Source organism: Lepidochelys kempii, chromosome 1 (assembly GCF_965140265.1).
Source record: "Lepidochelys kempii isolate rLepKem1 chromosome 1, rLepKem1.hap2, whole genome shotgun sequence".
NCBI lineage: Eukaryota > Metazoa > Chordata > Testudines > Cheloniidae > Lepidochelys > Lepidochelys kempii.
In genome coordinates this window covers 326528620-326555977 of record NC_133256.1, presented here as the reverse complement: position 1 = coordinate 326555977, position 27358 = coordinate 326528620, and the positions used below count along the sequence as shown (strand labels likewise).

At 38.7% G+C, this 27358-nt stretch overlaps 1 protein-coding gene across 2 annotated transcripts in view; it reads right to left on the bottom strand.

Moving 5' to 3' along the window:
* RELN (reelin) overlaps positions 1-27358 on the bottom strand; it is a 449490-nt gene that overhangs the window by 137997 nt on the left and 284135 nt on the right. For both annotated transcript variants that reach the window (XM_073328520.1, XM_073328521.1), the window contains exons 12-19: positions 25302-25453; positions 20592-20704; positions 18439-18647; positions 13407-13535; positions 11275-11384; positions 3068-3134; positions 1872-2105; positions 1114-1275 (exon numbers count right to left, since the gene is read on the bottom strand). In XM_073328520.1, coding sequence (XP_073184621.1) covers positions 1114-1275; positions 1872-2105; positions 3068-3134; positions 11275-11384; positions 13407-13535; positions 18439-18647; positions 20592-20704; positions 25302-25453 — 1176 coding nt within the window. The remainder of the gene's footprint in view (positions 1-1113; positions 1276-1871; positions 2106-3067; positions 3135-11274; positions 11385-13406; positions 13536-18438; positions 18648-20591; positions 20705-25301; positions 25454-27358) is intronic.

Genomic DNA, 27358 nt, shown 5'->3' with positions numbered 1-27358 from the left:
AAGTGAGTTCAATGGGGCTTTCATGAGCTTAATGTTAAGCTTGTGCTTAAGTGCTTTCCTGAACTGTAGCCAAACATGAATGATTAGTCAATGGCAGCATGGCTGTACAATAAACTGGGCTGAAAAAGAAGAGGCATCTTTCTGTTTGGATGGCTCAGGATTTTTAGGATTTCCCTGAAGAACTTGAGACATCCTCATGGGTAGATCATGCCCTCGCCTCCTTCTTGGGCCCACAAACTCCTAGCCCAAGCGAATTATATGGTAGGATGTCTGTGGCTTTAATGCTGTGCATATTTTATCTTAACCTTTCCCTTTCCGTGACTGTTTCCATGGGAGGGGATAGGGTTGGTTCAAGCAAATCTGAGGTCTTCTTTGAGGCCATTATTCCCCTCCTCCTTTAATCTGATGCAAGGCCAGAGATTCACTGTGAAACTTTCTTCCTACTCTTCCACAACTGCTCCAATTTGTTCTGCCATGTAAGCTGGACGGTTGTTCCTAACGATCTGTTTTTATATGAATGGGCAAAAAAGGAATGTGTTCAGAATTGGTGCAAATGTTTGTGGAGGGAGATGAAGGCACAGAATGCTCAGTTAGCAAGGAGTAACCCACATTTCAAACCATACCTAGACCTCCTGCAGGTTTGGCACCACAGTTTGAACTTGTCCAAGGAGGGGATGATATAGACTTTAATATTTGTTGTGTTAACAACAGAAAAGTGGCAACGGCTGATTGTATGAAGGAAAAATCTCTGATGCTCATCTGCTCCTCATTTTTCCTTAGCTCAGATTTCCAATATACTGGAAACAACTTCAGTTCTGTTTGGGATAAGCAATCTTGAGCTAAACCGAATGCTGGTGTAAGCAGATGCAACACATTGAAGCCAAGTTGCTTACGGTAAGGCTGAATTTCCTTGCCAACGTCCAAGACTCAGATACATATGGTGCTCAGAATACTCTGATTTTCCGTAACACAATAAATTGGTCAGTATAGATTGTATAAATTAGTTCCCCTACATCTCAGTACAAATGTATTTATACTCTATACTGCTGCAAATTACTGCTCACAATATTAGCTGTCTTTAGATATCACTTTTCGAAATTATAATCCATATACCTTGGCTCATGATAGTTGAGATAAGAGTAATGTTCCAGTAGTTTCCATGTAATCCCATTGTCATATGAATAGTGTAGTAACACTCCTTCTCCTGGCTGATCAGGTGCTTTGCATGTACTCAGCACAGACTTGCTTCCCAAGCGCAGAGTGAACTGGAGGAACCTAGATCAGAATTACATAAATATTGGTAAGGGTGCCATTTATATAGCATTTTTTCCTAATCACATTTTCTGATCTTAAAAATTGAGACAAATTTTGAGAAACAGCAGTTATGAGTTGTTTGTAGCTGAAATGGTTTTTACAATCAAGTAATGCAATGTGGCATATATATTTTTAAAATGCCAATCATTACAGCATTTAATTATTTATTAGGCACTGGAGGGGAGGAGGAGATACTGAATGGATCTAATCAGCTGCCACAAGCTGTCAAATAAATACAACCTTATACATAATTAATTAGCACTTGGCTCTGACATTCAATTTTGATATTAACATTTCATATTTTCTAGCCTGGCTATACAATAACTGCCCCATATCTGTTTAATACTCATGCTATTTAAAAAACAGGGGAAATGAAAGGACTATAGCTTATTCTACACAATCAAAATTAAAATATGAAACAAAATGTTCCATAATTTTGCTCATGTCACAAGAGAGGTTAAATGAAACAAAAAGTGAAGATGAAAGGACCAGTAAATTCTATTACAAATATAGTCTCTAGGTTTGTTTATAGCACATTACTATTCTTTCTTATTCACCTGGACTGTGAGCTGTCAAGAAAAGAAGTGATTAGTTGACGTCTTCCATCTTTGTTAAAAACCAATGCCTTGCCACTTGCTAGGACTCCACAGCCAAAGCTGACTTCAGCACCACGGATAGAGTAAAAATTGTGATAGGATGAGAGCCTGGAGCTCCCAAAGCTTTCTGAAATAAACACGGGGAAGGTCTGGGAAGCCATTTCACATGCGGGTCCTGAGTACCCAGGGTCACACCTATAAGAAATATATATTAAAAACATAATTAGTCCCAAATAAATGTTTTAAACCTTTTTCTCCCCTGTGGAAGATCAAGATACAGTTTTGCAACCAAACATAACAGTTGTAAACTTTTAAAACCTTAAAAATAAAGTCCATTGATTTTCTCAAACCTAAAGTGAGAGACTCTTCAAAATAAGTCATACTGTATTCAAAATATTCTTATGGATGATGTATTTGTTTTGGTCAATATTTACCCTTTGGGTCAAAAAATTGCTATTCCTCTAAATAGAAGTCAATATCCACATATTGTAAAATAAAAATATAGAGATAGTCTACTTCTTGTTTGTGGTACTAAGATCCTACTGCACCTGCCACATGTCAAATTATTAGTTTGCTACTATGTAACTGTAACAGATCAAATGTGATTACAGCTAATGCCACACAATACAACAGAACCCAGAAAATATTTAGAACATCATCTTCAAAAGTGGCTAATGATTTTGAGAGCCTTGAGTTTTAGCGAGACACCTTGAAGGAGCCTGACTTTCAAAAATCACTGCCCCTCTGAAAACCAGGCTGTTTTTGGTCTTAATATAAATATACTAGTCTGTTAAAAAGTGGCACAGTTTAATAGAAAATGGCAAAGCCACAATTTACCAGTAAAAAAAATAATATAAAAAAGCATCATTGTAATTTCTAGCATGTAATATAGTACATTTCAAAATGAATAGGTGGTCCAAATCTCTCCAGGTTTAATATAAAAGAAAATTATTAGATAAAGTCATTTAGAAATTTACTATTAAACTTACATTGTATTAATAATTTGATGCATTTCAGATGCTATATTAACTGATTTTACATTTAGCCTTTATAGAATTACAAGGGCTGAAATGAAAATAATTTCAATTTTCAGTTTAAAAAGTAAACTGAATGACAAAAAGTGAACACATCAACTCTGGTATTATTATAGCCCTTACTTGCAGCCATTTCTAGTACATTGTCCTCGCCCTGAGCAGAATCTGAGGCAAGATGGACCAATATAAACTGCAGAGAAAAGAAACTGGTTAAATTAAAAGGTTATATTATGTGACAAAGAAAGATAACCAACACCTTGTTGAGCATATGGGGCTGATCTTGCAAACAGATATTAGTGTTTCTCTGTAGACAGGAATGGGACTACCTGAAGGAGTAATGATGCCCTTTGGGGTACCTCTCTGCCAGGATTGAGTAAATAAATATTGACTTAGATCAAGGAGACCCATGGATAACCTATTGTACACTGGATGCTGTATATTTGTGTCTGCTCCCAGTTTGAGGTGCTGGAGATGTTTTAATATATGCACCTATTTTGTGTAAAGATGTCTAAAGAGGAGAATAGATGTAGCTGGCTTGTCTGGGCATTTCTTATCCTTCCCCTTCCTCCACCCTATTTTGGGCATGTAGGCCTCCCATTAGTATTGCAAAATTTTGAAGGTTATTCCTTCTCTAACTGAAATTAATGGCAACACTCCTGTAGGACTCAGTGACACTGGGATCTGGCCCCAACTCCTGAGAGGGAAATATTAATATCATGCATTTTTAGTGAGAGAACTGTATTAATGTTTCATTTGCATTAAACAAAAATGAAAATCATATGCACTGAATAACCATTCCAGGCACCTGACAACACACTACTATATCTCACCTTTCTTCTGTAAGAGTAGCTTTTCATATTCAGTGATACAATAAAAGGGTAGGAAAGATTAGTTGCGATCATCACAGTGTGGTTTTTTTGGGATAATCCAAATGAATACATTTGCTATCTTGGAGGTTAAATTTTTGTAAGCCTGAAGTTTGGAAACTAGTAGCATTAACTGGAGCCAGGGACAGTGCAAGTACATAGGGAATAACCCCTTATGCCATACCTCTGTAAATGCACCATAATCCTGAATGGCCACAAAGACTCTCCTGAGCAGACTACCAGCTACATAGAGCTGCGGCACTTGTGTAGTGATTTTTGGAATGTTATCAAAACCCACCTGAGACCAAATTGAGACAATCAGTTCCTTCTTTCTTTCTTGAACTTCTGCCCATCGTGGCAGTGTATGAGCTCTTTTCACATAAAACAGACAGCAACAGCGATCTTCCCTGCAGACTTCATGGAGCCTCTCTAGCTTTTCTCCCTTTTTGGATCTAAAAACTCTGCTCTGGATAGTGTTATGTCATCTGCTTGTTTGATTCATTTATTTGGCTTAGCTGTGCTGTGCTGTGAATGTCATTCTTATCATGTCAGAAAAGCTTTATTGAAGTTGAAAGTTTGCAACATTTTCTAAAGAGGGTCGAACTCCGGATTTTGTGTGTGACTTAATATATATTTGAAAAGAGGTCTGGAGAGCTAAAAGGTCAGTGTATTGAATCTTTGAAATTATTCTCTCTCTTCATCCTACATTTTTAACTGGCAAGCTGTGAATGTGGGTGATTTGTCAACATATATGGGTCGGATCCTACTAAGTGCTGAATGTCTTCAATCCCACCCACATCTATTCAAGTTAAAAGCACTCACCATCTTGGAAGACCAGGTTTTCCAGGCCTGATCCAAAGTCCATTGATGCCAAAGGAAAGACTTCAACAGGTTTTGGATTGGGTACTTAGTTGATAGCTGGCTGATAAGTTTGCCTGCATGATACACTGCTCAGTGTTTAAAATCCTTTGACAGAACTACATTTACTGTATTACTATAAATTCAGCATATTTTGTTCTAAAAATAATGATAGTTTAATGGATTTACGGTGAAATCCTGACACCACCTGACGTTAAACAGGGTTTTGCTATTGACCTCAAAAGGGGCAGGACTACGCCCTTAATAATTTCATATATTTGTTTTCTTCCTGGCTTTACAGAACAGAAAAATGCAGAGATTTGTGGGAACATGATGAGAAGCATGTGAAAAATGGGCTTAGACCATTGGCACCATCTGCACTCTTTTTTTATTTCTAGCTCCATAGTATCAAGGGAAAACATTAAGTACCAGTAGGATATTTATACTTAGCATGGTCTTGATTCTGTAGTCCTTACACAGGCAAAACTCCCAATGGGAATCTGGCCCGCATAAGGTCTGCACTACTGAGCCCTAGCACTGCTGAGGAGAACTGTCCTCATGCAAAGAAGAAAGAAGGTCAGAGTGATCATATGACTTATAGACCGAGTACCATGTTTACCAACAATGTGGAAAACTTCTAATAGCAATTTTGGCAAAGAATATCTGGCCATTCTAGCTCACAATGGAATGCTGCCTCCTGAGCAAAAAGGCTGTATAGTGAACATGGAAGGGACAAAAGACCACCTCAAGCTGAGCAGGAGGATCACAGAATATGCAAAACAAAAAAGAAAGGAAAAGTTTAGAGATGGTGCGGATAGCCTCCCAAAAAGCACAGTAGGCTCCCACATTTGTGGATCATCAAGACACTGAAAATGCACAAGATTCATCCAAGGATGATTTCCTTTCTGCAGCAATCTATGGTTAATGAGAACACTCAACTCCACCTGAAAGGGACTCTCACTGATGAAGTCCAAATTAAAAGAGGAAACTTTCAAGGGGACTCCTTATCATCAGTGCTGTTCACGGTAGCAATGCTGCCTCTGATATGGATGATGCCTGAGATAAATGGTGATTATCATATCAGCAAAGAGCAACAACCAGTTAACCATTTGTAGTACATGGATGATTTGAAAATATATGGATGGTCACAGAAGGAGATACTGAGATTGATAGTATGCGTAGAAAAGTTTGGTGAAGATATAAAGCTATGGGCTGGCTTGGCTAAATGTGCATTCACATCTGTAAAGAGGGGCAAACTGGTACAATCAGATAGCATACAAGTTAATGAGGTATTATCCAAGATACCTCTCAGCATGGCCCCTACATATACCTCATGGAATTGACAGAGTTACAACATTAGGAAGTCAAAGAAGAAGTGGGGAAACAGTATTACAGATGAATAAGAACTAATCTAAAGACACAACTCATCTCAAGGAATTTGATCTGAGCCACTGGGTGATACAGTATTATGGTACACTGCCGGAGTTAACAAGTGGAATCAAGAGAAGAAGAAAAATTTCACATCCAAACAAGAAAGCTCCTGAAAATGCATAGAGTAATGGATATCAATCAAGACACGGCCAGGATGTACATCAGACAACATGATGGAGGAAAAGGTCCGCTATCTGTGGGAGAAGCAATTGACAATGAAAAATATAACATCCAAAAATATGAGCAGTCAGCCAAAATAAAAGATCATGTGGTCGCTATACCAAGTCCTGGACAAGGATGCATTCAGCCTAAGAAAACATAAAAAAGGAGAAAGACTAGAAAGATTTACAGAGAAATCAATGCGATAGAGAGATCAAAGCCATTAATGATAAAAGATTAACAAGCTTATGACTTATAGAGGGATACCTCAAAAGAGAGACAGAGAGCCTCATTACAACTGCACAAGAGCAATCATTAAGGGTTGATTACATTCTAAACAAAACTGGGCAACAGAACTGCTCCCTGAACTGCAGAATGTGTTCTGAAAAAGAAGAGATGGTGGAACTTTTGTTGAGCGCCTGCAGGAGCCTGACTGGAAGAGAATTTATGAAGAGACACAATGAGATTGCCAAATGTCTGAACTGGAGCGTTTGTGGAAAATATGGATTTAAACAAAACATGCAAAATTATGACCCACCGATTTGAAAGTGCTCTAGAGAATGAAGAGGTGAAGATTTTACGGGATCTGGCAATTGTCACAATTATCAACAGGCCAGACATAGCGGCAAAGAGTCCTGTGGCACCTTACAGACTAACAGATGTATTGGAGCATAAGCTTTCGTGGGTGAATACATAACATCCAACAAAGTGGGTATTCACCCACAAAAGCTTATGCTCCAATACATCTGATAGTCTATAAGGTGCCACAGGACTCTTTGCTGCTTTTACAGATCCAGACTAACACGGCTACCCCTCTGATACTTGAGGCCAGACATAGTGGTTGTAGAAAAGAAAACAAACAAGACCACATTAATTGGCATTGCTGTGCCAGCAGACAAACATAAAAAGGAAACAAGAAGAGAAGATAGTTAAATATGAAGAGCTATGCCACGAAGTGGAACAATTATGAAAAACTAGAACAAAAGTGATCCATTGATCACGCAGGGAAGAAAGGTAAGCAGCAGGATACGGACCGTGGACTTCAGGAAAGCAGACTTCGACTCCCTCAGGGAACGGATGGCCAGGATCCCCTGGGGGACTAACATGAAGGGGAAAAGAGTCCAGGAGAGCTGGCTGTATTTCAAGGAATCCCTGTTCAGGTTACAGGGACAAACCATCCCAATGAGTCGAAAGTATAGTAAATTTGGCAGGCGACCAGCTTGGCTTAATGGTGAAATCCTAGCGGATCTTAAACATAAAAAAGAAGCTTACAAGAAGTGGAAGGTTGGACATATGACCAGGGAAGAGTATAAAAATATTGCTCGGGCATGTAGGAATGATATCAGGAGGGCCAAATCGCACCTGGAGCTGCAGCTAGCAAGAGATGTCAAGAGTAACAAGAAGGGTTTCTTCAGGTATGTTGGCAACAAGAAGAAAGCCAAGGAAAGTGTGGGCCCCTTACTGAATGAGGGAGGCAACCTAGTGACAGAGGATGTGGAAAAAGCTAATGTACTCAATGCTTTTTTTGCCTCTGTCTTCACTAACAAGGTCAGCTCCCAGACTGCTGCGCTGGGCATCACAACATGGGGAAGAGATGGCCAGCCCTCTGTGGAGATAGAGGTGGTTAGGGACTATTTAGAAAAGCTGGACGTGCACAAGTCCATGGGGCCGGACGAGTTGCATCCGAGAGTGCTGAAGGAATTGGCGGCTGTGATTGCAGAGCCATTGGCCATTATCTTTGAAAACTCGTGACGAACGGGGGAAGTCCTGGATGACTGGAAAAAGGCTAATGTAGTGCCAATCTTTAAAAAAGGGAAGAAGGAGGATCCTGGGAACTACAGGCCAGTCAGCCTCACCTCAGTCCCTGGAAAAATCATGGAGCAGGTCCTCAAAGAATCAATCCTGAAGCACTTGCATGAGAGGAAAGTGATCAGGAACAGCCAGCATGGATTCACCAAGGGAAGGTCATACCTGACTAATCTAATCGCCTTTTATGATGAGATTACTGGTTCTGTGGATGAAGGGAAAGCAGTGGATGTATTGTTTCTTGACTTTAGCAAAGCTTTTGACACGGTCTCCCACAGTATTCTTGTCAGCAAGTTAAGGAAGTATGGGCTGGATGAATGCACTATAAGGTGGGTAGAAAGCTGGCTAGATTGTCGGGCTCAACGGGTAGTGATCAATGGCTCCATGTCTAGTTGGCAGCCGGTGTCAAGTGGAGTGCCCCAGGGGTCGGTCCTGGGGCCGGTTTTGTTCAATATCTTCATAAATGATCTGGAGGATGGTGTAGATTGCACTCTCAGCAAATTTGCGGATGATACTAAACTGGGAGGAGTGGTAGATACGCTGGAGGGGAGGGATAGGATACAGAAGGACCTAGACAAATTGGAGGATTGGGCCAAAAGAAATCTGATGAGGTTCAATAAGGATAAGTGCAGGGTCCTGCACTTAGGACGGAAGAATCCAATGCACCGCTACAGACTAGGGACCGAATGGCTAGGCAGCAGTTCTGCGGAAAAGGACCTAGGGGTGACAGTGGATGAGAAGCTGGATATGAGTCAGCAGTGTGCCCTTGTTGCCAAGAAGGCCAATGGCATTTTGGGATGTGTAAGTAGGGGCATAGCGAGCAGATCGAGGGATGTGATCGTTCCCCTCTATTCGACATTGGTGAGGCCTCATCTGGAGTACTGTGTCCAGTTTTGGGCCCCACACTACAAGAAGGATGTGGATAAATTGGAGAGAGTCCAGCGAAGGGCAACAAAAATGATTAGGGGTCTAGAACACATGACTTATGAGGAGAGGCTGAGGGAGCTGGGATTGTTTAGTCTGCAGAAGAGAAGAATGAGGGGGGATTTGATAGCTGCTTTCAACTACCTGAAAGGGGGTTCCAAAGAGGATGGCTCTAGACTGTTCTCAATGGTAGCAGATGACAGAACGAGGAGTAATGGTCTCAAGTTGCAGGGGGGGAGGTTTAGATTGGATATTAAGAAAAACTTTTTCACTAGGAGGGTGGTGAAACACTGGAATGCGTTACCTAGGGAGGTGGTAGAATCTCCTTCCTTAGAGGTTTTTAAGGTCAGGCTTGACAAAGCCCTGGCTGGGATGATTTAACTGGGAATTGGTCCTGCTTTGAGCAGGGGGTTGGACTAGATGACCTTCTGGGGTCCCTTCCAACCCTGATATTCTATGATTCTATGATTCTATGATCCGTGAAACATTTGGAGCAATCCCTAAGGGTATGGATGAGCAGCTCAAGAACACATTAGGAGTGGAAGATATCACAGTCATTGTCCTCCAGAAGACAGCACTCTTTGGCACTGCAAGAAGTTTAAGGACAGTCAAAAGAGAACTGCAGGAATTCAAGACTCCTGACTACCCAAACCTATGGAGTTAGTTAATGATCAGGATTTATTGGTGACTCATGGAGATAAATTTTAGACAGGAGCTTTCCCCTTTTTATACTTAAAGGTCTTATATGCTGTGAAGGCTGTTTTTTTAAAAGAAGAAAAATCCCCATGATGTAATACTGAGGGATAATAATATTTTTGAATTAACAATCCAAACCCTGTATTTTTCTTCCTATTGTAAAATTTCTGTAGACTTGCATTGACTGCATCATTCTGTTGTTTCCAGAAACTTGCACTGACAGCTACATTTTGCATTTCCTTATATAGTAACTCACTTTTCATAGACATCAGTGTTTTGACTTACCCTTCATTTTGCTTAATTTTTGACATAATGTCACTATATTCAAGACAAGAATTAATACTGCCTTGGGAATATTGAGATGATACTAAATCACACTAATGGGAATAAGGAAATAGCATTACCAAAAAAGTGATGGAAATTAACTACTTCATTAGCTCAATATTTTATTTTTACATTTCAATATCCTGGCAGTTTTTAAAGGCTTTTCTGTTTTCAAAATGTCAAAGGGCTTCTTTGTAAAACTTAAAATGTAATGATATTGGGAGCACAGCTTGCTTAAAATTAAAATGTGTTGTATCTTGCTGTTCCCTAATATCATGTCAAAGCATCTTAGGAATTGTGGCACCCAACAATTTAGCCAGAAGTTTCAGACTATAAAATATGCATTCATAATATAATGCATTTTTACCTACATACCTAGCAGAACAATTCCTGTGCTCCACAAACATATCTGCACCTTGGTTTGTAGCAGAATGTATTTCTTTTAATTAGCTGTGGCCCTCTCAGTATCATCCTTATATATGGTCATTGTTATATATGAGGCATAAATCCAGGGATATACAATTCTTGCATTCACAAAGTACTTGTTTGTGTTTTGAATATTCCTATCCTGACTGAGCCTGCCTTTCCATGACTGTAAGATTTAATACCGCGTGACTCAGTGCAAGACTCCTATTGTTGCCTTGCTTTTTTCAAAATAAATGCACAATTAAACCAAAAGATTTATAGGTATTAGAAAATAATTTAGGTAAAAATAAGCCTCCAAAATGGAAATAGAGAAACGTACTATCATCGAAGGTACTTCTCCCTATCAAATACTGTACACAATGCAAAAGCTGTCTTCCATGTGCTGGTGGCAGGGTTTCTTTATTAGTCTTCTGTGTCTAGCAGGTATAATATATCCCAGATGTTGCAGTTGTTACTTAGGGAAGTTCAGTACACATCCTTAATAGCACAATGTAGTACCTACTTATGTTAACTGGATCTAAGCAGCCAGAAGAAATATTATATTAGCCCCTCATCACGAATATTTTACTTTTAGAAAGCTTTCAATTAAAAAAAAAAGATAATCTACATTTTGCCTGCTGCAGCTCTATACTTCATTTTATCTTCTGATTTCACTGCCTTTTCAGATTATATAATTCCCCTCTAGCTTCATTAAAGACTGGTGATCAAGTGCACATAAAATGGATGTTTAACAATCTGCAAATCCCAGCCTTATGACATTGGGAAATATGTGTCTATTGGGAACTGTGTATGGAAATTGTACCTGAATGGTACATGATGATAACAGGTATGAATACTAACTATTATCAATTGCCCACATATTTCCATGGATTGGTCCTGTTTGTCTCCATCGAATCCTGGTATTTCTGGTTAATGCTGCACTGGGAAGGGGAATAGTTATTCGGTTCCACCTGAAATACATTTCACACATAAATTCTCACATTTTTAAACGGTAGTTGTTAAATATTAGTATACATTGCTGACATTTATTTTACACTGAAGAGTTTTAAGAACTTTATACTTATATGGGCCTAAATACTGCTTTCACAAGTAAATGCAGTTACTACAGATTTATATGCTGTAAATGATTCATAGGTTCCAAGGCCAGATGGGACCACTGTGATCATCTAGTCTGACCTCCTGTATAACACAGACCATAGAACTTCCCCAAAACAATTCCTTCTTTTTAGAAAAACATCTTGATTTAAAAATTGTCAGTGATGGAGAATCCACCATAACTCTAGTCAATTGGTCCAGTGGTTAATTACTTTCACCATGGAAAATGTATACCTCATTTCTAGTCTGAAATTGTGTAGCTTCAACTTTCATTTATTGGATTGTGTTATAACTTTCTCTGATAGATTAAAGATTAATCTTTAATCTATCATTAATTAATAATGATAATAATTATTAATAGATTAATAATTAATTAATTATGAATAGATAATAGATTAATAATTATCTAATATCTATTAGATATTATATAATATATTATATATTATATAATATATATTATTATATTATAATATATTATATATTATATCTAATATTAGATATTAATTATCTAATATCTATTAGATATTAGATAATTATCTAATATCTATTAATTATTAATAGATTAATAATTAATCTATCATTAATTAATAATTAATCTGATAGATTAAAGATTAATCTTTCTCTGATAGATTAAAAATCTTTAATCGCTAATTCCAAGTCCCAGGCTACTGCCCCAATCGCTTTCCCACTCCACAGCTGCCCAAAGAAGAATTTGGCCCATGGCATTTCAGTACATTACATTTAATACATTACCTATGTTATTTAAAGCATTTAAAATGAAACAAACAAAAATATGCTGTCATTTCTATTCAAATGATCAAAGTTAATACTGCCCTTGAACTGCTTAGTATAATGAACCTTTCCCTGACAGTGGACCTCTCTAAAGTTACATATAGAGTTAAGCCTTTGGATCTGGCTGAACTCCTCTTGGAGCAGGACCTGAAGAGGAGATAAAGGCTGCTATTTGCCACTGTTACAGCCACCCAATCCTGAGGTGGGCAGGCAGCGGATGGCTCTGGCCACTAGTGCAACTTCTACCCGTCTAGACAGTTGTATGGCTGTCATCCTTATAATTATCTGAGCATCTCATGTCTGCTGTAAACTATGATCAATTGTAATGGCCATCAAGGCACTCCAACTATGTTCCCTTCCACGGTCATGCCTCTGACTTGTCCTCTATTCTGAGGGCTACAAGGAAGATGGGATACAGCAGTTATGTCAGCTCTGTGCCATCATGGGATTGCCCTATGCAAGAGGAATCCACAGATGGTAACTTAAGTCCACGTTGCACTGGCAGAGTAGCATCAAGCATACTTAATTGGGAACAGGATCTGGCCCTTTATTTTTCTTCTGTTAGATTAATGCATGATTAGCACATTTTGCCAGTCAATGGCTATTTTTTTCTTGCTGAACCTCTATATGCTGTTCTACCCAACAAAATATTTATAATCACAATTTTTGGCTAGTGAAATCCAGAGGTATTCCATTGTATTCCAAATGTCATCATTCCAAATTACTAAAAGATGAGGATCATGTAAAACATGGCCATAGGTGGAAGAGTCCTTTGTTATTATAATTTAATAGATTAATCAAAACAAAAAGTCAAGTAAATTTTGCCTCATTTTGTGTGTGTATGTATGTATGTTTGTATGTATTTTTTCCTCTAGCAATATTGCTATACAACAAAAACAATCTGAGGTACATAACTTTTCACTTCTGGGCAGCCAGAAAAACCAGTTCCTTTGCTTGTTGTCTCCAGTTAATCAGAAATGAAAGGTTGCATGGGGACACTTTCTTCACTGCTTTCCAGTGTCACAAAGGATTAACTTCCTTTTGTAGTCTTGAATCTCTGCTAGTTTTGCACAGAACTCTCTTACCCACTGTAGTTTTCAGAGGCATAGATGGTGCTGTGAGGAAGATGAGACCCAGCACATATCTCAGGCAAACACTCAGTGTGAAGTAAGGACCAGGAACGGCCATGATTGGTTGAAAACTCCAAGTAGACACTAACAACACAAACAAACAGAGTATTCACCTCAGACTAAATGTAATACATCAGCATTTGTAGCACCAACATATAAAAGCTTTAAAACTCATTGGTTGCTAAATAATTGATACCTCTGATGTTGAAATATGAAATGCCTTTGTGGACAAAACACTGTAAATGCAAACATGAAGCAAGCTCAGTATTTTAAAGACAACAAAACATAAACCATATAAGAACTCCTTTAACTGATAGAGGTGAAAGCAATTATTGCAGTCCTTATTTGGCCATTACACGTTTATTTTTATGTTGTATTTAAATGGGATTGATGTTACTCTTACAATATTCCTGGTTGAATTCTGCACCACTGTGCAATGCAGAATTTTGCAGAAATTAATGTTTTTTGTGCAGAATTTCCTTTCCCTCCCAGAAATGGGCTGCAGTGCTGCTGGCTGCCATTAGGGTCCACTGGACCTAGCAGAGTACAGTTTGCACATAGAAGACACTGCTGAGGGGAGGGGGAGGGAGCTAGAGGGTTTCTGGCAGCTGTAGTTCCCAGCATGCCCTGAGGGAAGGAGAGGGTGGTGCACAGGAAACTTCACACAAGCCTGTGACCGAGCATCAGGCTGTTTCTCCCTCTGGATCCCTGGGCTCTGAAGGGAAGGGGATGTGTGTTTGGGCTGGGGGCGACCCTGTGGCTGAGCTCTGGAGGGTAGGGTGTTTGGGTGTATTGGCTGGGGGGACCATGGGTTGGTTTTTTGTGGGGGGAAGAGGCAGAGAAACAGGAACTGGGTTGTCAGAGGGGTTTCTTTAACTCTCTACTTCTGGGGGAATTTTTGTGTGTCTATATTTCTACACACATACTCATTGACAGGTATTTTGAAATAAATTACCAAAATAATTGAAACTGGCATGATTATGTAGTGTTATTTTTGTCAAATAAAATTTGCAGAATTTTAAAATATTATGTGCAGAATTTTTAATTTTTTTGTGCAGAATTCCCCCAGAAGTATTACCTATTAGTAAAAACCAGTCAGAGTGCAGTATTGAAGAAAAATATTAAGAAGGAGAGTCTGACTGATCTGACTGCTAATAGATTTTATGAATTATTTCCTTGGGAGAGTCACTAGATTGAGAAAGCAAATGAGTTATGTTATTTATATTTCCTTCACTCAGAGCTATCTGGACTAAAAGGTCAAGTGATTGACTGCCCAAGCATGTAGCACAGCACTATTGAAATATTTTTGGCATACAATAGATTCATAGAAGGTTAGGGTTGGAAGGGACCTCAGGAGGTCATCTAGTCCAACCCCCTGCTTGAAGCAGGACCAATCCCCAATTTTTGCTCCAGATCCCTAAACAGCCTCCTCAAGGATTGAACTCACAACCCTGGGTTTAGCAGGCCAATGCTCAAACCACTGAGCTATCCCTCCCCAGGTGCTTTGACTTGGAAATTATATAAAACCCTATATAGCTCAAAATATCCAGGACTCTCCAATCCATGCATTCTGCATAAGGCTGTGGATACTAGCTCTAAAGCAGGCAAACCTGTCAGAGGAAAGGATGTTTCCATACACCTCTGGGAGATAACACCCCTCATCGTTCCCCCCCACCCAGGTATTGGGATATTTCAGCTGTGCTCTTGTTGAGGAAACCTCTTGTCTTTGATCTGTCCCTCCATCTCCACCTGAGGCTACACTGCTCATGGGAGTAGTGAAGAATGAGGGCGGATTTGATAGCTGCTTTCAACTACCTGAAAGAGGGTTCCAAAGTGGATGGATCTAGACTGTTCTCAGTGGTAGCAGATGACAGAACAAGGAGTAATGGTCTCAAGTTGCCGTGGGGGAGGTTTAGGTTGGATATTATGAAAAACTTTTTCATGAGGAGGGTGGTGAAACACTGGAATGCGTTACCTAGGGAGGTGGTAGAATCTCCTTCCTTAGAAGTTTTTAAGGTCAGGCTTGACAAAGCCCTGGCTGGGATGATTTAGTTGGGGATTGGTCCTGCTTTGAGCAGGTGGTTGGACTAGATGACCTCCTGAGGTCCCTTCCAACCCTGATATTCTATGATTCTATGATTGGCAGTAGCCTTAGGGTTGGACTAACTCCAATGGGTTGTCTCACTGTTGAATAGACTGACTGGTTTTCCTTCTTTCTATTTTTTAAAAATATCCAGTGTGGGCAAGGCCTCTGCTACTGTCAATCACCAGATAGGCATATATTTAGAAGATAGGGGAGACAATATTAGTCATTCACCTAATGCTTTTTTCTTTTCAGTCTCTGATAGTTATCAGATCCAACTGTCATAGAGTCTTTCCCCAAATGACTGAATGCCAGTCATAAAAGGAATAACCAATGTCTTGCATTAGGGAGTGGGGGGACTGCTCAGTGCATCTGTCTATCTACACAGCAGCTGGATGGAGAGGCGTCACTACAGCCATCCCTGAGAACAGCATTACCCAACTGGTATCACATGACTGACAGAGCAGGTAATGCTCACCTGGAGTCAGCACCCTAGAGGTTTAGAGCTGCTCTAGTGACACAACAGAGCCATAAACTATGTCTCTCCAAAGCTGCACATAGCAGCTGAAATGTACCAGTGAATACACACAGATGGAAATCAGACAAGGAGAAGACCCATTAGATCAGTGATATTCAGACCTCAGTGGTTCAGGAGCCAAATTAGAGATCTACATTATCCAAAAGAGCCACAGTAGTATGAATTCATTGTTTCATTTACCTATATATATATATGTTATTCTCACAGCAAAATGACTGACCATGTATTCTACAATTGGCTAATAACATAGGAAAAGTATCCTGATTGGTTAATAACTTAGATTGGTTTATAATTAAATCACACAGCGTTTTAATATCATGTGCTGCGAAGAGCCGCAGGAGGCACATTAAAGAGCCACTTGTGGCTCCCGAGCCTCAGTCTCAGTATCACTGTGTTAGATGATCTAGTCAATCTCCTGGCAATGCAGTGTCATTCCCTGTAATATATCCACAAATGTTCATTGAGGACTTCAGCAACCATGAAGCTCCTGATAGAATGTTCCCCCCACCCTTGCATGATTTCACTGCAGTTTATTATTTAAAATAAAGTGTTTATAATACATGACTCCAAGAATGGGTGTAGATTTCTAACATTCTGTGAACCTTCAACAAGTAATGTAGAAAGCATTTTTTAGAGATTTGCTGCTTTATTGAAATATTCACGTAGAGTAATTTACTAAGCATAACTTGTTTCTAACACTCTATTTTAAATAATACAAATGAAGGATTAAAAAAGTCACAGTTCATCATCCTGACACCACATTGCTGGGCTATGACTTTTCTATTTCAGAATAATTTACTGAGAATATGATTTTATTTAAAGAGTGTCTTACCATACATCTATTGCCATGATATTATAAACATATATTAAAATGGTTTATGAGGTTTCAGCCAATTCATTTCAGATTTACCTATACTGATACTTTGGAGGGCTGTATTCACATCACATATTCTCTTGCATTCCCAGTAATGAAAAACATTATGAATAATACTGTAGGCCCGGAGATCTGCACTTCCCAATTATTTGTGAAATGCAAATCAGGCTTATGAAGACCTAGTGTTTCTTTTATTGTGAAGGAGCTCATTCCTGTCTTAGAAATGCTATGTGAGTGGGAAGAAAATTAATCTGAAAACATATAAAAAACACAACAAAAAAATTCCACTAGAAAATTTGTGATACAGATGTAATAATAAATATGATGATTTTTAAAAGAAAACTTTCCTTTAAAGGATCATTTTAAATTTAGCTCTCAAATTGCTGGGTACATATGGTTAAAATACTTACAACTGCTAATATAACCCATTAAATATGACAGGACAAATTCTAGCAGTCATTGCATGTAGATGACCACCAGAAAATCCACCCAAAGCAGTAGAAACATGGAGCAGTGGTTGGCCTCCTTTCTCTATCCAAGTTCCACCCCTGATTCCATGGAGAAACCTCTTTGCAGCCCCTCTAGAAGAAAAGCCGGAGGGGAATGTTCTAGAGTTGGGCCTAGATGTGAGGTCCTCATGTTTATGCCCACACAGCTCTGATCTGACAATGGACCCTTTGCACCATTCCGGTGTGGATTATTCATGTTATTGGCAGCAATAATCTATGGAAGATTAGTAAACGGGGCTGCCAATAGCACACTCATACATCATTGCTCCTTCTTCCGCACGGAGTGTGTGCAAGCCTATTTTGAAAACTATTTTGAAAACTATTCTTTTCCACACCTTGATCCCTTGAGAAATCCATGATGTACTGACATTTCTTTTTATAAGATACAAGAAGGTTCTTGCCTGCACCCAATATCTTCACCCAACAAAGCATGAAGAGCCAAATCCTGTAGTCCTTAATGCTTAGTTCAGCAAAAGTCATATTAATATCACTGGAGTTGTGTCAGAATATGACCTGAATAAGAACTGCATGATTTGAACAGTGAGGTAGGGAGACAATAATATCTCCTTTGTACAGAATAGAAACTGAGCCCTCACCCTGTGACTGGTGAAATCAATGACAGCTTTGCCATTGACTTTCAACTGGTACAGGATCAAGCCCTAAGTGGTTTGCCCATAGTCACACAATGTATCTACTGCAGAGCCAGGAAGTGACCGCACATCTCCTGAGAACCAGTCCAGTGCCTTAAGCATATGGTTGTCCTTCCTCCTGAAGTCAATAACCATTAACTGCTGGCTTCAAGGAGAACAAGACTGGACTGGTGCTAGGTGAGATGCTGCATGCAAGCCTCAAACCTGTTTACATTTGTTGTTTTTAATTGCCTTCTTTCTTTCTGGGAAAATACCCAAATCATTTTAGAGATGCTATAATATAAAAAGTATAAGAAAGCAGGTTAGTTGCAAGATAAATCTAGCCTGTTGTACCTGTTACCAGGTTGATGAGTTCCACAGCCCAGATTAATGGAAAACTGGATCATGTGAGTTATGGTGTTGGGGAGTACCGGCAGGACATGGAAGTAATCAACAGCCCAGACATTCTTGTTATGCCCTTGATGATTCTTTTGCTTAAGACAGAACTTGGTCGCAGGAGTCTGCAGCTCCGGACTAATGACAACAGAAGCCAAAGATGGAACCTTCAACAGAAATTAAATTAATTAGATTTATATAAAAAATTACACAGAAAAGTACTGTTTACAAAATAGCAGCAATAATTTCAAAGGGGCCAAACAATACTAGCCCATTATCCACATTGCTTCTTTCACGTTGACTATTAAATTAACCCTCTCCCTACAAAAGAATCTAGACAAAAATTCATTTAACTCACTGCATGGCCATCACTACCCTGGAAATCAGGGATGCTCAGCTCCTACAATGATCAGGGTATTTGACTGTAAACACCTTGAAGGGACCATGTCTTCTGTGTTCTGAAAAATACTAATTAAGCTTGATTGTTTAGCAGTGATGGTGCGTTAGAAACGGGTATTACCTCTCAACTCTTCCAGTTCACATTAGCAAATGCAATGGAAGTGCACCGCTGGTTTAAATAGAATGGAATAATTTGGAGCAGATATCACGTTTGAAATATAAGGAAATGTTCTTTTGATGAAATTTAGCTCATGTGTCTGGAGCTATATGACTAGTCTTTTTTAATATATTAAAGGGACACTTTCAGCTGTAAATGTAGTCCATTTGAAAAAAAGCATGTCAGATGTAGTTGTAGATACTACCCCTGCCTCTGAGTCCCCCTATTATTTTCTACTCTTTTACAATAATAATTTCCTTTTTTTAAAAGTAGGTTCTTTCCTATTGCCATGCAAAAAACAGGAGAAACTTTACTACAGTGAAACAACAAAACGGACTCAGCACAAAGTGCTTTCAAATACATAAAGTAAACAGACTGAAAAAAAGAAATATTTTTTCTCTCAATTTTACCATTATAGTAATCTTAGGTGTTAACAAAAGAAAGTGATAAAAGTGTAGAAATGTTTTAAAAGTAGACTATACCTTTAATACAATATTCTCTATGTAATGTAATGTATAAACATGCTGTAGTTTAGTTTGTAACAATGTTGTGTGCATATGTATATATGTAACCCCTGTCTTTTCTTCTTCCTTCTAGACAGCACAATACAAATATTGTACCAGTTACCGTGCTGGCTAGGGCTCTGTATAGCACATCCACAGACAGCCCCTAAATGGTATGCCCTTCATAGCAGGAAGGACCCCTGATTCAGGAAGCAATCCTGAGAAGAAATTGAGGAGTGAATATTGCTGTCTGGGTGAGAAGGCAAAAGTGTTTTCCAGCGACAGGAATGGAGCTGTCTCTGTATCCTTTTTTAGTAATAAATACATTGTCTGTTGTTTATTGAGCTCATGCCTGTGTCATCATTCCAGGGAGTCTGTCTACTTGTGCTAAACAATCAAAAAGGAGACTGCAAGGTCACACAATTGCCAGACAACCGAAAAATCCATTATTCGTTCAGCTCTAATTTTAAATTTCATCTAGACTTCTCATATTTTGACTGGTGTTGTATAAGCTTGATAAAACCCAGGTGAACTTTTCTGGTGTTCCTTTCACAATAGAGAACTCTTTGGAATTGTGTATGAAAGCCCCATATTTTCTGAGACAACAAAAACAGCACACTCTTTTTAAAGGATACATCCGCTGTCACAGTAGGACTGCAAAATTATTGCCCAGTGCTAGCTTCACAAACTGACCATGCCTACCCGACTGCTTACCTGATCACACGGACACCACAAACCTCTCCTTTATTGACACTCCCATTCCCCCAGTCTAACTGCTGCATGCTCTCATGCTCAAAAATAGCTATAATAATTATAAGCTTCCAACCTCTTTATCTGCTACCTTCTTTTTAGTCTATTATCCTGGCATTAAATGAGCTAAGTAGTGGGCATTGCAGAATTTTGATGCTCAGATGCTTTCTAACAGTGTGATCTGTACATGTTAGTTGCTTGAAAAGCTCTTGTTGAATTACCCCAGCGGAATGCCATACTCAGCATGGTCAAATTGGCTTAAAAATGTAGGTCGTCTGTCTATCTTTGACTATAACACCTACCTTATAAGAAGCATAGGTCAGTGTATCAAGAGCTATGTGCTCTTTCCTTCCTTCTATCTTTGCATAGAGGAGGACATCATTTTCATGGGCTTCTCCAGAATCACAAGTTCCCCCTTTACAATACATATTTGAGAAACAAAATAACTGAAGCACATGTTATTTAGAAGTAAATCACATTAAATTCCCATAATTATGAAAACAATTACACCTAGTTATTATTAAACTAAGATCTGAAACAAAAGAACACAAGGCCCAATGGAATAATGTATAAGAACCATTTGATCAGATAGGCCATGCTGAAGATCAATGCCTTGACAGAAAAGCCTAAGTAACTATTTTTATCAGTTTATTGAAATAAATTTTAATAAAAACTATGTTATGCCACAAGTGGTGTTTGTATCTGTGCATCTTACACCCTATTCACATGGAAGTGTTCTGCTTTTTTCAGTGTTCGATTTCATGTTTCTGGTAGAAATCGGTACATTGTTATTATTTAGTATTTACATCCTGGTTAGAGCCAAAGGTCTCTGTCAGGTTCAGGGCTCCATCATGTTTGGTGCTGTGCAAACACAGAGGACATATACCAAGACTGTACTGGGCCCTGGGCACAAGAATAGTCCTTGCAAGCAGGCAGTGGCAGGGCTGTTCAGGGTTAGCCTCTCCAAAGGATACAGAGGGAAGTTCAGGGAGCCTGTGGGACCATCGTGTCTACCTCTTCCCCCTCACTCCATTAGCTAACAAGGCTAACTAGGTGTATGCCAGGCACTGTCTTCATGGGTGCCTCTCTGAGTTCTGATTGGGGTGGTGCTACACTGTTCCTGATACATATTAGCACAATAGAGCCCTTAGTGAATATTGTGGAGAAGTAAAAGATATGCCATTTGTAATTGTGATTTACAGTACTTTCATTAGGGAATAAGAGAGACAATCTTTACTCGGCCAAACTCCCATTGCTCAATGGAAGGGAGCATGGTGTAGTGGTTTAAGAATGGGATTAGGAGTCAGGAGGATTTCTGTGTTATTTTCCTCTTTCACAGACCTGGTGTGTAACTCTGGGCAAGTTCACCAAGACTCCCTGTGCCCATCTGTATAATGAGAATAACGTTTATATAATCCATAGTATTGTTGGCAGGACTAATTAGAATTTGCTAGTTGCTTTGAGATCTCTGAATGAAAGGTGCTATATACATTAAAAATACTAGTATTAACATAGCAACCTTATTGCTGGCTCTCCCAATATACTTGGCATTCGTGGATGTGAAGAGGGTGCTAGTCCTGTGTCCCAAAGCCTTGTTATGGCAGTGAGGTCCTAAGCAGTTCTGCCTCAGGAAGTGGACCCTCAGTTGGGCATGGAAAGGTTGCCGCATCCCCTTCTTCCTCCCTTTCCCAATTTATCCATAGTTACTTCCTAGATACTTTGGGAAGCACAGTTAGCTAAGCATGAGTTATACTTTAGTCAAACACAAGTTATTGGGCTGAATATAGGGGAACAGTGAAATTTAATGGCATGGGATATATAGGTCAGATGAGATGATATAATGGTCCCTTCTAGTCTTAAACTCCATGAATCTATTCATCTTCTTCCTCTCTGGCTAACAGGCAGGCAGGCAGGCAAGAATTTGCTTGGGAAAATGCACTGTGCATCTTGCTCTGTGTGCCCCTATTCCCTAATGTCATTAACATGGGCTCAAAGGGAGCTGGACACGGTAGAGTTTGTGACTTGTTTTTCCCCCCTGCAAAGGAACAGGGTTTCAGCTGGGGCAGTGTCTCCATATCTGTAGAGCTCAAGAGACTTGTAAAGCTTTCATGTAGTAGCAGCTGTGGAGGCAAATCTGGGCTGGACATATTCTTTAAATGCTGCAATAGAGATAGAATGGCTTTAAACAACAATGGATGCTAATGGTAGTATATTTTATTGGCATAGCTCCATTTGGTATCCTGGATAACGAATATTAAAACAAGGTATCTGTAACTGAAAAAAGGAAGTTTCATGCTTTCCTGTATCACGCTGACATTGCAGGTTGGTTTAAAAAACAGGATGAGGAAGCTCTTTCAAATAGTGTGTAAGATTTCAGATATAAAACACTTCAATTGCTTTGTCAAGCAAAGATGGCCAATTATAAGGGTGTTCTGAAAAGCCTTATAAGGCTTACATCTTTGCTGTGATTTACATTGTACTATGAAAGCTCTACTTGCTTCTGTGAGGCTTTATTTGTATACCTGAATATTTACACTATTATGCATTTAGCTACAAACAGGCATAGCTTATGTTTTCAATGCCATCACCCAATTTCTCCACCACTCTTGCTGAGCTGACAGCCTCTCCTGTAAGTTCAGAAGGTTGGCAAAGTTTCTTTCCTGTTTCTCTTGCAGGTGTTGTAATGCCTGGAAGACCTGGAAATAAGGCAACCTCCCTTTCCTGTGCTTTATTGGTAAATTATGTAACACAGGGGAGATGTGTGACAATTCAGAGTAACTACAACAGGACTTCGAATCAATGAATTAAGGGTTTTTTTCTTGTTGACTCAAAAGGTGGCTTTGGAAGGTCACTAATTTAATCCATGCTTCCTCCTTTATCATCCCATTATTTTCTTCACTATTTTCTAAAAACCAAATGTTGTGTTGAGAGAATAAATTTCATGTGGAATTTCCTTTATTTATACATGTACGCATTAAATTCCTGGAAAATACAACAAAATATTGGATGATTTCCCCCCACCCAACAAACATTTGTGTGAATTTGGATTTGTGACAGTGAATGCCTAATACAGTTGTACTGACAGCAGCCTTCTTATTTGGAGAGGAAACTTTTTGCTTTTACTTCATCTTTTATTCTTGCTAGTTTACCATTGCCCCCCAAGAAAACCATTCAGGGTGAAATTCATCCCATTGCAAAAGGCTTGCACACAATCCTCAGCACTACTTAAACATTTAATATAGTATTTCAGTATTGTGGAGTTCTTGTGTGGACCTTGTGCTCTGGGGTTGAATTTCACCCTCGGGGAAGACATTATTGTGGCAGCTATTCATGAATCTGGGGATGGCTTAGTAGCTCAGGAGCAGAAACCATTTTGTGGGTTAGTTAACAGAGACATGATCTGTTGTAATAATTGAGGCCTAGAAGGCCTTCCTCAGCTGTGAGCCTAACTGTGGGAAAGTGGATGGATGTTTGTAACATTGTTAGGTTACCTGGAATAACAAATGTTTGTACACTTTGATGTGAAAAAGGTAACAGAAGTCCAACCCAGACTGTTACATAAGGTTGTTTGTAAAAATTATTAAAAGTGAAATACAGAATGACTGAGTTAGTCTAAACAAAAAGGTGTTGCCAATATAACCGAAGCACTGTGTTGAGACCATATGTGGCAACAAGGCAGATGTGGAACCATAAATCAATGGATTAAATGCAGCAAGTCAGAAGTTAGGTGAGATTGATGAACAAAATAATGAGGGGATGGCCTATTCTACCCATCACTCCCTTTTGGGATTTCTTAAAGAAACAGACTTTGTGAGAAAAATGGCGACTGTAGGAGATTCATAATTATGGCTGCCCCCCAATGTTTCCTGGGACCGTGGGTCTTTTTCATTCTGTTCCCTTTGAAATGTCCTGACGAGACTAAGCCAGAGAGAGAGACCCAGATGACATTGTCACCTCCACTGGCTCTGGTAGAATCCCAAATGCCATCTAGGATGTGAAGCTCTATTCCTCATGTGTCCTTTTCCTTCCCCACCTTATTTCTTCTCTTTCTTATTCCTCTTCTTTTGCCTTCTGTCTAAGCAGAGTCCGGCTCAGCTGGCCAGGATTGTATATTTTGCAACACTGCTGTAAGCCTGGGACCAGAAAGAGGCAGCTTAAAGGAATGCCCTAAACAGCCCAATGTATATTTGCCAGGTCTCAGAATGGCTGATAAGACCATGTGCTGGGCCTGTATTTTTCCAGCAGTGAGGCTGTAAGTGAAAGTCAACATCAGAGACAGAAAAAGTTGCATTTTTATCTTTGCTGTTCTTTCCTTTCCCATTCATGTTTGTTTGTCCTATTTTGTCTTCTAGAAAAGGGGATTGGACTTTAATAACACAGCAATAACAACAGCTTCAGCCTATCTCAACTAACTTCACTTTTTTCCAGAAGGACAGTTATTGCCACCTAAGAGACTGTCAAAAATGGGCTTTATTCCTGGTAAAGGCTCTCTCCAGCTACAGGAAAAGAGAACAAGGGATGTTGTTAAAATGAAAGCCTTATTTAATATTTTACATTTCAATTGCATTAACTGTTTTTCCTTCTTTTCTGTATTTTTAATAAAAGATTAAAAGGATTTTTAATGGTGTGCTTGCTATGGTACTAAGCAGGCTGAGGTCTCTGCATATCAAACCAGGAATCTTGTTTAAAACTGTTTAATGCTGGACAGTGACTGGGTTATGTTAACACCTATGACTCTATGGCCTCATTTTCTCTCTCTAAAATTAACACAACAGCTCCCACCTGGAGACAACTCCCACTTCAGACAGAACAAATTGGGCCTGATTCTCCACTGTGTTAATCTACTGAAATCAAAGAAGCCACACCAGCGTGGAGGTGGAATGACTCAAAGCTATCATCTTTAGAAGATATTTAGCGTATTTTGGTTCAGATTGTAGGATTTCAAATTTTTTTTTCAAATTCTAGTCTGATATGTTTTGCGTGTCCCAAATATGTTAAAAGTACATACTCACCCATGCTGAAGTAAAATCTCAGGTTCCCATAACCTGTAGTGTCCATATATGGAGTACATAGTTTTCTCTCTCCATCTCTGAGGAATACCATAGATGAACCTGACTCCAGTGTTCCACATTCAGTACCAATGATAGCTCCAGATATGTCCCATCTAAATACATCAACAATGTATTGAGAGTCAAATACCTGGTAGGGGTAAGCCTGTATGTTTCTAACAGTTTATTTTTGTAAAGAAAAACGTCTTCAAACCTCATGTGGTATAAAGAAAAGCAGTTTGTTCAAACATGCTAGTGATCACAAAATAACAGCTCCTTCAATTCAGTCAACTTAAACAGCATACAATTAATGTATGTCAGCAAAGTTGTAGATTATATTATTTAAAATACAGTAATTGGCAGAATTGTACAAAGTTATTTAAGTTGTTGAGATATTTATTTTGGCTGTCGAATTTTACCCTTTCTCAATACTTTGGTGTTATATAAATAAATAACATGTAATGTAAATGCAACCTCCGTTGTATTTTCATTTTGGCTAATTTAGAAGACATTTAAACATCTCTGAAACTTTAAAAGGAATACTGCATTGATCCTATCTACTATGAAATCAGAACAGGTAGGCCATAACAGGGGATACCCTCTATTTAACTTTTTGAGTAGCATTTGAACATTTTTGAGTAACAGTTTTCATTCAGTGCTTGAATAGAGGAAAAAAGAGATACTATGCCTCTCAAAAAATTTAATTTGATTCTTCTTTTTCTCACATTTAATAGAAAACATGGTTTTGTTTTTCCAGCCAGTGGCAGTAAATATAGTTGGTCGGGAATTTTCCAAGGAAACATTTTTTCATCAGAAAATGGTGTTTGTTGAAACTGAAACTGTTCACAGGCAAGGGTTGGTTTCCAAATCTCCTGATTGAAAAATAGGTTGGTAAAAATAAGTTTAGAAATTGTCAAAAAGTCCTGTTTTGACATTTTAGAAATGAAAATTTTCATTTTTCAGTTTGAAATGACTTTTCATTTCAAAGTTTTAGTTAATTTATACTAAAAAAAGTTTTAAACATAAAAAAGGTCAAAATAAGATGGAATGTTTGAAAATGATCAAAATGAAATGCTTGGTTGGCCCTATCAGAAGTGGTCTTTGCATGATTGATTTGTGAAAATTTTCATTGTGATTTGTGATGGCAAAATAATTCAGAATCTCAAAAACACTCACAGGATGGGGAAACTATTTCCTGCCCAGCTCTAGCAGTGAGAAGTGAGTGAACAGAACCTAACAACTACCTAAGGTCTCCTTTTCTAATTTCTAAGTACTGGTTTCTTTCCAGTAATAAACAATTGTCAGTAACCCCCACCACAATTGTTGATCAAGTTTATATCTGATATTTTTTTTAACCCCCTCAAACTATTTCCAAATGTATGGGTGTGATTTTTTTTTAAGTGCTCAGTGCTGCTACCACTTAAGTCAATTGTAGTTCAAACATTGACTTCAATGGCCTCAGAGTTAGGCCTATACTGAGTGCATTTGAAAATCCCACTTTATATCTTATAGTAGATTACAAAGTAATATTTGAAAATCTACCAAATTAACATTTATTGAAATGCTTTTATGGTACAAACATAAATATGTCATCTGAAGAACAAATCACTCTGTAAGAATTTAATCTGTTTGGCTGCAAAAGTATGGTTAGTTTACATTTCAATAAATTTAAACATTCTGTAGCAAAGCATTTTTGTTTGATGTACATCTAATTCTGATGAAAGAACTTTGGTCGTTCAGACATTTAAAAAAATAATACGTGATATGATAAAATATAGAGTTACCAATTTTGAAGATGGGTCTTTGGGAACCAAGACAATTGCAGAATTAATCAGTTGAGCCTGTTTTGATTCATACAAAGAAATCTCACAATGGTTCATTGGTCTTTTTATATGCTCCATTTAGCCCAATTAAAACACTCTCTTTACTGACCCACAAAACAACATGGGGTCATGAATGATGCAGATCATGGGTGTTTCTAGGGATAACTTCCTTTTAGGGAACATTCAAAATGAAAAGTA